A 12145-nucleotide genomic window follows, 5' to 3' on the forward strand; every position below is an offset into this window, starting at 1 on the left:
AGGATACATGGGATCTCTCTATATTATTTCTTACAATTGCATGTGAATCTACAATTATCTCAAAATAAAAAGCTTAATTAAAAGAAACTACACTGGTACCTACAACTTTCCTCCCTCTTCAAAATGTTTTTCAGTCTGTTTTCTTCACCTTAGAATCTAAGCTCTTTCAAGAACTATTAAATGTTTTGTAAAGAAATATCTATCTTAAGTTTAATAATTCTGCAATTCCAATTTCAAATTATTTTTCTGATAAATTCAAATATAATATGTACATTAAAGTTTAAAGTAACTAATACGGCATTTTTTTCAAAGGTATTCTTTCTTTATCTTTCTTGTTATGTGTAAGTGTATCTGACTATGGTTCTTTTTGTTTTTGTTTTTTCATAAAGGAGCCATATGAAGTGATACATGCCCAAAATAGATGAAAGTTATTCTGGGATGTAAGCTCTAGAATTCCATCAACATTTCCCTTTACATTTGTATGTATTACTTACATTCTTAAAATGTGTATTAAAGTGTAATTTAGGCTAGGCGTGCTGGCTTACGCCTGTAATCCCAGCACTTTGGGAGGCCAAGGCGGGTGGATCATGAGGTCAGAAGATCAAGACCATCCCGGCTAACACAGTGAAACTCCGTCTCTACTGAAAAGACAAAAAATTAACCAGGCATGATGGCGGGTGCCTGTGGTCCCAGCTACTCGGGAGGCTGAGGCAGGAGAATGGCATGAACCCGGAAGGCAGAGCTTGCAGTGAGCCGAGATCACGCCACTGCACTCCAGCCTGGGCGACAGAGCGAGACTCTGTCTCAAAAAAAAAAAAAAAAAAAGTGTAATTTAACATGATAATGTATATATGTAGGTATAATTAGCATTCATCATTAGCTAGTCTATAGATTATAACTATACCTTCATTTTATGTCCTCATGTACATTCATACTTAATATTTTTTACAGCATTAGAAAAAACACCAAAGAAATTTCCAAAAAGTAACAATAGTATAGACAATGCAATAAAAGTGGACACTTTTTAAATAGAAGAAGAACACCTAAAGGTATTATCTCTATAACTATTAGTCCAATCAGAGTATATGGAAAGTTGGAAAGCAGATGGAAAAACAGTAAACTCTGAGACATGGGTTTGTAGGCTATTCTTACCCTTTTTGTAGTTTTCTGTATTCATATTTTATGAAATATAAACATAATGTGTTTTTATTAAACAATATAAATTTGTGTACAATAAATCCTGATATCAATGAGTTTAGACTAAATTATACTGTAGTAACAACCCCAGATCTTAGTGGATTACAAGAGAAGTTTATTTCTCAATCACATTACATGTCAATTATAGACTGGTTTCTACCCTACTCCTTGTCATCTCCAGGAATCTAGGCTGAAGAAGCAACTTCTATGCCAGTCTCAAGGCCAAAGGAAAAGAGAGGCTGGGAAGACCATGTGGTGTCTCTTAAAACATCCTCTCAGAAATGCCACTTTTGCTCATATTCCATTGGGCAAAACAAAACATTTGGCCAAATCTGAAGTCAGCAAGGTGGAAATATATAATTCTTCCTTTGGGAGGGACCCTGATAAAAAAGGGCAGCATACATTTTGAATAAAACAATCTATCACAAGCCCAAGTTTTTTATATATATCTATGTACAGGCATATTTGTGTGTGTGCATGTGTACGTGTGTGTTTATGTATTTTTTCATAGATAAATGATCAGAAAGAAAAACAACACGATGTAAATGGAGGTCCTAAATTATTTTTGATATGCAAATAGAAAAGAAGCCCTTAAGTTTGTTAATAAGGAGTTCAGTGTGACCCAAGTCAAGAAAGCAGTTAGGCCAATAGCTAAATTGTAATAGGTGAGGAGATAATAACTGAAAAAATAGACTGCTACTTAAGAAAAGAACAGAGATAGTATAGCAGCTTAAGCAGTTTAATGGTTTAAGTTTTTATAAGATGATAGAAATGAGACAGTATAGGGAAGGGATTCAGCCCTGGTAGACCACAGACATGGTAATCAAGACCCCATGGGCCTCACATATCAAGGCATATTCTCTCCCCTACCTTTCTGTCTCCCTTAATAAGCTGATCCAAGTCACAGAGCAGAAGGAAGACCTCTCCTAACTTAGCTGACTGGGCTGAATTCCTAACTATCAAAAGAAGAAATTAATTGTTTATCTCCTTGAAGTGATGTCTCCCAAGGTTACCAAAAGTGAGAAACTAGTATTCCTGATAAGAACCTGACCATCTCTCAAGGTGAGTGAGGCTCTGGCATTCCCAATAAGAATTGGACCAGGTCCAGTCTGCTGAAGACAAGACAGGCTCCTACACTGACCTTTCACTGATTTTTTCCTCATTATAATATCATTTTAATACTAACATCTCCAACAAAGGCAGGGCTTATCCATCATTTTCTGATCATGCAACGTATGCCAGAGCATGATACCCCATTGTGCAAACACAAAGAAAATTTCGCCTAAACATGCTTGTACATCATTTCATTTTCTGCCTCAGCTTCTAAAATGACAAGAGTTGAGCTTCAGGGAGATAGCACCGAGATACCTTTGCCGTAAACTGCTCCCTTGCTTTGACTGAGCCACAAGCCTATTAAACCTTCCCTGAAAAAAATGTCTCTTTGGCCTGGCGTTAATTTCTATTTATGTGAGAGCCAAAGAACTTGAGATACAAGCTACAGTAATATAATTCTTATTTATGTTTACTGACTAGAGTAAAAAGTAAAGATTGCTGAGGGTTTAATAGCATCGAGAGTTAAGCCACAGAAGAATTCCTCTTCTACTGAAACAGTAGGATAAAGGTAAGCATGAATCTTATTATTGCAGATGAAGGGAAAGCCATTTTGTTAGTCCTTTAATTGAAAATATAAAAATTTCAAAGCCCTGTACACAGATAAAGGGAAAACAAAGATAAATAAGGCATAATTAGCCCTTGCAGAGCTTGCAATATAATAGGGGGCACAAAGTGAAATAACCATTTTAACATTAAAAACAGTGCTTTGAGAATACATACGAATATAGTAAGCTTACAACTATAAGATGAAAGATGTGTGAGATTTTCCAAGATATAAAAGGATGAAAGGAATTAAATGCAGAAAACAAAGTAAACAAATTCTTAGAGGCTTGAAATTGAAAGTGTATGTTATCTAAGCTGTTGCAGAGTGATTAAGAGAAAAGGTTGGAAGCCATGCAAAAATAGACCTAGGTTTGAAATCTAGTCATTCCGCTCTCTTACTATGTAATCCTGAATAAGTAATGTAACCTCTGTCAAAATAAAGATAATAGTAAAGTATTGCATATAACATTGCTGTAAAGATTAAATTAAATGTAAGTAGGATACTAAACACAGTTCCTATCTCATAGAAAGCAAAAAAAAATTAGTATTTGTCATTTATAGTATGAATCAATTCACTTTGCAAACTGTAAAACACTACAGAGATAGCCTTTTTTTCTGAAACATGATGAATCTCTTCAAAAAAAGCATATCTAAATATATATGTTAGGAGGACCTCTCCTAACTTAGCTGGCTAGGCTGAATTCCTGACCATCAAAAGAAGAAACTAATTGTTTATCTCGTTGAATGACGTCTCCTAAGGTTACTAAAAGTGGGAATCTAGCATTCTATATAAGCATTTTAATGTGAGATATAAATATTTTATATATAAGCATTTTAATATCAGATAATGTTACTCAAATACAGTATATTTAAAAGTGTTTCTTTTCTTAAAAGTACACTTATATTTACATGTGTTTTGCATTTACATTAGGAAATATTCTAAATGTCTCTAGAAAAAAGCTTATGGGGAAAAACTATTTTCTCATCCCGTTACTGAAATTTATCAAATTATTTTATAACATGACATATTTCTAAAAATGCAAAATTGCCCTAAACCTTACAATCATTTTATCTATAATGCCAAAAAACCTACTTTCTCTTCTCTTTCAATTTCAAGTTGTTTCTTAACAGACAAAAGTTCAGTTTTGAGATTGGATAGTTCAATCTCCTAAAGAAAAAGAAACATGAAGTTTAGAAGAGCTTCCATATATTTCTCAAGACAATGAAAATATAAACTAGTGCTCTGAGTAAATTCAATATTACAGAGAAATAAATTCACTCATAAAATATAGATACTTTTAAAGTCAACGGATATAAAGGCTGCTAGCTTAACATAGCTAAAAACCTCATTCAAACAAGTTTTTGGGCTGGGCGCAGTGGCTCATGCCTGTAATCCCAGCGCTTTGGGAGGCAGAGGCAGGCATATCACTCGAGGTCAGGAGTTTGAGGCAAACCTGGCAAACGTGGTGAAATCCCGTCTCTACTAAAAATATTAATACAAAAATTAGTTGGGCATGGTGATGCACACCTGTAGACTCAGCTACTTGGGAGGCTGAGACAGGAGAACTGCTTGAACCCAGGAGCTGGAGTTTGCAGTGAGCCAAGATCATGCCAGTGCACTCCAACCTGGGGGACAGAGAAAGACTCCATCTCAAACAAACAAACAAAAAAACAAAAAAAAATCAAGTTTTTTACAGTTTTCTTTAAAGAAAAATTTAACACAAAGTATATCTCTCCTCGTTCTCTCCCAACTTATCCCAGCCTCCTCTCCCAATTTCAATCAGAGCTCCAAACTTATTTGTTAACTGGAGTTTATAAAATTTCACTTGAAAAAATAGTTTGTTCCCTATTTCAAAAACTAAATTAGAAAAAAACATATAACTAGAAGATCTATAAGATCAGTTTCAGATTTAAGACTCTGATTCTATAGCTCAAAATTTAGTTTTACTTAATATTATTCTTTACCACCAGTCACTGCTGACATTATGAAAACTGGCCATTACTGCTATTTTTTCTGTATCTCACCAAAGATGCTCTCAGTGATGACTGTTCTTGTTCTTTGCTCTTATAAAGTCCTAATTCTGAGTCTCTTTCTTCAATGATCTTATCATATTGGTGCTATATTAAACAAAGAAGACATTTTAGATATATTAAAACTGAATAGATTATAAGATTGGTATCCTAACATATTTCAATACTTAATTTAGTATTTAATTAATTATTTAGTATTTAATTAATTATTTAGTATTTAATTAAATTTTGCAGAAAATTATGTTTATAAATTCAGTAAGATATATGGATATATATTTTTAATGTTTCAGTTATATTTTTTCATTCAAACAACCTCAATGGTGAAACACACAACAGTCTTGGAAATGACCTAAGAGCAAAAGATAATCCTTTTACTGGAAACATTGAATTTTAACATTTAATAATATGCCAGAAACACCAGGACTTCTACAAAACTGGCTGATTTCAAAACTGGGACAGAAAATATAGGCCTTAAACATTTCATCATAACTCAAAGAAAGCTATCAGAGAAAATTAGAGTTAAGTCAAAAGGACTTGCCAGTCAGTTTGAAGAGGCTCCTGCTGGCCAAAGGTGGTAAAATGTGAGTTATCAATAAGGACAGATGCTGCACTGGATTGAAACATACCAAGTGTGTTTCAATCTATGAGTTCACAATGTTATTTAAATTTGTTTTTAAATCCTCACTGGTTCCCTCATAAAAATCTCGTATTCCAGCAGCTTTTTTTTTTAATGAATAGGTAGGTATACCCTACCTCTTCTCCAAATCTTAAGGGGAATGAGGCTTAATTCCTTAACAGATGGATACTCTAAAACAACAATTAAAAACATAAGACACAAAAACATCAAACACTAAGTATTCATCTATTTATTCCTTTGATAAAAATCTATTTAGCCCATTATGTGTTAGATATCAATGAGATACTTACCCTGGTTATGTACTTAAAAATACGTAAGGTAGAAAGTGCTATAAGAGACTACTAGGAGAATCCAGAAAAAAAGTGATTACTTGTATTCATCACAGATAATAAAGAGTGATTTCCTCAAGGATGTGATACACAGGCTCAACTTTGTATGGTTAAGATCTGAACTTGGAGAAATGGGCATCAAGGGTACTCTAGCTATAGGAAGTCACTGTTGCATAGACAATAATCTTCTCTGACAAATTAGAATACTATCTTGATTTCACCATTATTTAACAGAAATATGGCTCCAATTAATAATTTTCATTATATAAGGAGAAAAAAATTACCTTATGTTTTTCCATAAGTGCTACCATTTCAGCTATTTTATGTTGACATCGTTTATCAATTTCTTTCTGTAATTTTACTGCTTCATCAGCTATTACTTTTGCTTTCTCAACCTATCAAATAAGCAAAAAAAAGTTTCTTAAAATAAATGCACAAAAAACAAACAAGTGTAAAAAGTGTATGTTCTACTTAAATAAAAGCAAATCTCAAACACCAGGAAACTGGAAAAACAAGTAGAAAATGCACTGTTTGGGGTTTTTTCAGGGTGTTCTATGAAGTAAGATGACAGTATACCACTGTGGCAACCATTTAACCCTTTCAAAATAAATATATATTCAAATACTTAGAATAACAAGGATACTTTTAGCTTCTATAAAAACTGATACACTGACCCTAATATAAACTCACGAAACCTTTTTTAAAGTCATAATTTAAAAATTAAGAATTTTTTTTACTTTTCTCTTAAAATCCTAATAAAAATATAGATTTTTAGTATAACAAGTTAATACTAAGTTTTTCCCACCTCTTCCAAAAGATTTTCTTCTGATCTCTTTTTATCCTCAATTTCTTTCTGATAGGTGTCAGTGATTTCTCCAAATTTCTGTTTGGCACTTTCTAGTTCTAACTCTAATTTATTGACCTTTAAGTAAAGAAAAATAATATGAATATTAGTAAATGCTATGGATTACTTAAAAATATTCCATATTCATTTTGTGGTTTTGTGAATCTTAAAAGATTACTTATTCATGGAAATTATGGTTGGATCACTCTCCTCACATTTTCATATGGTGAGAAGTGTTTTATCTTCACAAAATCTATCTTCTCCCCTAAAATATGTATTTTGTCTTGACAAGTAACATAAAATAAATATCCATGCATTTATTTTTAATGAATTTCTCAACAATATTTACATCGGTTACTCTGTTTAATATGCTTTATTAGAATAAGTATTTCCATTGGACAGAAAACTCATGTGATTCAAAGAAAAGGCATATTCTTAATGAGATTAATTTTCTATAAAGAAGCAACAACTTCCATTTATATTATTTTCACATACTTTGTATAGACATTTACTGAGTTGTGTAGATATAATTCAAATACAGAAATTATCAAGAGGGAAGGAAAGCCCTGAATTAGCACCCTTCATATTCACTTTTATCTTAGGGCTAACTTAATACTGTAGAGGTGTTATACAGCAGGGACAGGAATTGGGAAGAGGGTTATGGGTAATATAATGATGAATCAGACTGTATTTTGTATCCATGAGTCAATCATTGACTATATATAGACCATTACCAATATTGATAAAAGCTATTAAATGCCCCTCCCTCTTCATTAGCTTTCCCCTACTGCCCTTTTAAGCATAAAAAACACTCTTAATTTATATTCCCTTATTCTCCTTTATAGATTCATTGCATAATTATGTATCCCTAAACAATATTTCAAGATGTTTTTTGAACTTCATATAAATGTTGTCATAGTACATTATTTTTCTGGCTTGCTTTTCTCATTGAACAGTTATGCTTGAGATATTTATGTGTAAAAATACAGTTCGTTCATTTTCACTGCTGAGTAGTGTTCTATTGTATGAATATAACACTGTTTATTTATGTAATCAATTGTTCAGGGCACTGAGTTGTCTCCATTTTGGGACTGATACACACAATAGTGCTATGAATGTTCTTGTAAACATCTCATGGTGAAAATGTAGAATTTCTCTATAGTATACACCTAGGATTGGAATTGCCGGGTCATAGGGCAGGTTACATACACAACTTTACAAAATGACATTATTTTCCATGTGCGTTTATACCAATTTAAATTCCCAGCAACAGGGTTATGACTTTTCCTGCTTCAAAACCTCACCAAGAGTTGATACTGTCAGACAAAAGTATTCAACTGAAGTTTTGTTGCATTATTTGCATTTTCCAGAAAATTATGTAACATGTTTAACTCTTCATGTTTTCTGTTCTGTGATCATCTCTGTTCATATATTTTACTCATTTATCTACTTGGTGCTTCATTTTCTTCTTACTTACATTTAATGGGTTCTAATCCTTTGTTCATTATATATGTAAAGTGGGAATATTTCTCCAACTTTGAGGTTTGTTGCTCTACTTTCCAAGTAACCAGAAATTGTTATAGACTATATGAATTTATCAATATTTTCAAATATGGTTGTGTTTTTTAATCTTATTTAGGAACTTTTTCTTTACTATCAGGCCACAAAGATATTGTCCCACATCTTCTTCAAATGTTTTGAAGCCCTGCCCTTCACATTTATTTATATCCTTAAGGAATTTGTGTTTGTATGTAGTGTAGAGGTAGACTTCCATATTTTTACATGTAGATAGTCAAATGTTCTAGCACTACATATCCGCAATATCACTTCTGTATTGTGTTTAGTTTCATGTACTCCTGGATCTTTGTCTCGGTTTCTCTTTTATTCAATTGACTTGACAACTTCTGTGCCAGTGTCATACTGTCTTAATTACCTTAGCTATACAATTAATCTTTATATCTGGTAGGGCACATTTTCTGACTTTGTTCTTAAAGATTGCTTTATTTATTCTTGGCCTATATGATCATTTTTGTTAAACAGTCCAAGTGTTCTTGAAAAGCACGTTTTCCTCACTTTTTAATATAGAATTATGCTTATTTCTCCAACATTCTTAAAAGATAGGTATGTTGTGGACAAAATTTAATGTTGACAATAATTTTCTCAGCCCATGAAAATACTTTCTCATTGTTTTCTGACTTCTATTGTTGTTTGTTGAGATGTTCGTGACCAATCTGTCATTCCTTCACTGGTGATCTTTCGTTTCTCTCCCGCTACTTTTAATACTTCTACGTGTCCAATATTCTTTAGTTATACCAAGACTAGATGTGGATTTCTTTTAATTTTTCTTGCTTGGTATAAATTTCTCTTTCTGTATCTGTGAATTCATGTCTTTCATCAACTCTAAATATTCTCAGTAGAGGCTGAGTATTCCTTTTCCAAAATGCTTGGGACCAAAAATGTTTCAGATTTCAGATGTTTTCAGATTTTGGAATATTTATATATATAATATATCTAATGAGATACCTAAGGATAGGACCTACATCTAAACACAAAACTCATTTATATTTTGTATATACCTTACACATAGCCTGAAGGTAATTTAATACAATATATTAATAATTTTGTATATGAAAAAGTATGTGTTAAGTACTTATCCATGGACTTCTCCACTTGCAGCATTATGTCTGTGCTATACAGTTTTGGATTTGGGAGCATTTTAGATTTTGGATTTTCAGGTTAGAAATATTCAGCCTGTAAGTACTGCTCATCCCCAATTCACTCTATTTTTTTTTTTCTTCTTGGACAATACAAAACCCTAAGAAAAAAAATCATCAACGTACATGACAACAATAATAATATACTAACATATAAGTAAGACATAAGAGATAAAGGAGATAATGTAGTCTAAGGCCAAATATACCAGTAAAAGAGACAAAGATTGTCAGAGTGCATAAAATTATGAACTCTGGCTACATGCTATTTAAAAGAGTCATTTAAAACACAAAGATAGAGGATAAGAGTGAACAGATTTAAAAGATATAACAAGCAAACACAAAACAGAATAAAAAATGGTATAGTTATAATAATAACATAAAAACTTGCTCTAAGGCAAGTTTATCTCTATTAGAGATAAAGGAGGTATCTTGTTTTAACAGCAATTTCCATTATATATAAATATATAAGATACATATTACGTATACAGTTGACCTTTGAACAACATGGGTTTCAACTTCATCCACTTATATGTGGATTTTTTTTCAACCAAATTTAAATGGACAATACAGTATCCACAGGATATGAAACTCACATATATGAAGGGCCAACTTCTTGTTTGCATGGGTTCCACAATGCTGACTAGGGGATATGAGTATGCACAGATCTTGGTATTCTTGGGGGGTTCTGGAACCAATCCCCCATTTATAAACCAAGGGAATAACTGTACATATAAAGTTCTACTGTATGTAATAAAAAGTTGCATATATTCTAAATAATGTATACCCAATAATATGACCTTGAAATAAAGACAAGTTAACAGAACTGCAAATAAGAGTACAGAAATCCACAATCATTGTGTAAAATGTTTAAACACATCTATCTCAGTCACTGCTTAATAAAAAATAAAAATAGGCCAGGCGCGGTGGCTCAAGCCTGTAATCCCAGCACTTTGGGAGGCCGAGACGGGCGGATCACGAGGTCAGGAGATCGAGACCATCCTGGCTAACACTGTGAAACCCCGTCTCTACTAAAAAAATACAAAAAATTAGCCGGGCGAGATGGCGGGCGCCTGTAGTCCCAGCTACTCGGGAGGCTGAGGCGAGAGAATGGCGTAAACCCGGGAGGCGGAGCTTGCAATGAGCTGAGATCCGGCCACTGCACTCCAGCCTGGGCGATAGAGCGAGACTCCGTCTCAAAAAAAAAATAAAAATAAAAATAAAAATAAAAATAAGCAGAGGTACAGAATCAAAACAAGATACACAAATATAAAGAATATAACTGGTAATCTTTACATAAAGGAACACTTTACCCAACAACTATACAATATACATTGTTTTCATGTATGTAAGGGATGTTTATAAAACATGACCCCATATATTGGGGCCATCAGGCAAATATTGATAAATTTCAAAGTACTAAAGTCATACCAGAGTGTGCTCTCTAATAACAATTCAATTACGCTAGAAATCAGTAACAAAAACACAATATGTCCCCTTAAATGTAGAAATTAAGAAATACAGGGGGGCATTGGGCTAAACAACACTAATTTACTATATATCAAAACCTATAGGACACAGATACAGCAATACTTGTTGGGAAATTTATAGCCTTGAAATGTGTACATTAGAAAGACTGAAAATTAATGATCTAAGAATTCATCTTAAGATAGGTCCAGGTGCGGTGGCTCACACCTGTAACCCCAGCACTTTGGGAGACCGACGTGGGTGGATCATTTGAGGCTAGGAGTTTGAGACCAGTCTGGCCAACATAATGAAATCCCGTCTCTACTAAAAATAGAAAAATTAGCCAGCGTGGAGGCGCACGCCTGTAATCCCAATTACTTAGGAAGTTGAGGCAGGGGAGTCGCTTGAACTCAGGAGGTAGAGGTTGCAGTGAGCCGAGATCACAGTTACTACACTCCAGTGTGGGTGACAGAGGCAGACTCCGTCTCAAAAACAAAAATGGAAGAAAACTTCCCAAATTGACAAACTCCTGGTGACACTGATAAAGAAAAAAAAAAAGAAGGAACAAATAACCAACATCAGATTAAAAACAGGATATTACTGTTTTTAACAGCAAAGGCTACAGACAATTCTGAAACTGTAGAAAATGTAGATGAACTGGATGAAGCCGAGAAAAATATTATCAAACTTGAAGAAATAGAACAACTAAGTTATACTGTAACTATGATTAAGTTGTTTCAGAAATTAAAAGCCTTGGCATAAAGAGAACTCTAGGCCCGGTAGCTTTCATGGATGACTTCAACTTCAATGAGACATAATTTACATGTAATAAAATGCAAGGTTTTAAGTGTAAAGTTTAATAAGCTTTGACAAATTGTTTTTAAAACCATATAATGGCAATACCAATCAAGACATAATTTCCATAATCCCAGAAAGTTCCCTCATATCCCTTAACAAACTAATAGTACCCTACTGAGGCAACCATCGTTCTGTCTCCATAAATTGGTTTTGTCGATTCGAAAACTTCATTTAAATGAAATCATGCCACACACACTCTCTTGTATATAGGTTATTCATTCAGCATATTACAAGATTCATCCATGTTCCTGTGAGTATCAGTAGGTCTTTTTTACTTCTGAGTAGTATTATATTGTATGAATATACCAAATTTGTTTATCCAGTCTCTTCTTAATGAACATTTTATGTGTTTCCATTTTTTATCATTGTGGATAAAGCTACCACGAATATTCTTGTACAAGATTTTTAGTGGACA

The 12145-nt window shown here is 33.2% G+C and overlaps 1 protein-coding gene across 1 annotated transcript in view; it reads right to left on the reverse strand.

Annotated features, from left to right (window-relative positions):
• SYCP1 (synaptonemal complex protein 1) overlaps positions 1 to 12145 on the reverse strand; it is a 119573-nt gene that overhangs the window by 37668 nt on the left and 69760 nt on the right. Inside the window, exons 24-27 of the mRNA XM_033197401.1 lie at positions 6656 to 6772; positions 6135 to 6245; positions 4879 to 4971; positions 3947 to 4021 (exon numbers count right to left, since the gene is read on the reverse strand). Coding sequence (XP_033053292.1) covers positions 3947 to 4021; positions 4879 to 4971; positions 6135 to 6245; positions 6656 to 6772 — 396 coding nt within the window. The remainder of the gene's footprint in view (positions 1 to 3946; positions 4022 to 4878; positions 4972 to 6134; positions 6246 to 6655; positions 6773 to 12145) is intronic.

This window comes from Trachypithecus francoisi, unplaced genomic scaffold (assembly GCF_009764315.1).
Source record: "Trachypithecus francoisi isolate TF-2019V2 unplaced genomic scaffold, Tfra_2.0 Lachesis_group5, whole genome shotgun sequence".
In the NCBI taxonomy this organism is placed as follows: Eukaryota; Metazoa; Chordata; class Mammalia; order Primates; family Cercopithecidae; genus Trachypithecus; species Trachypithecus francoisi.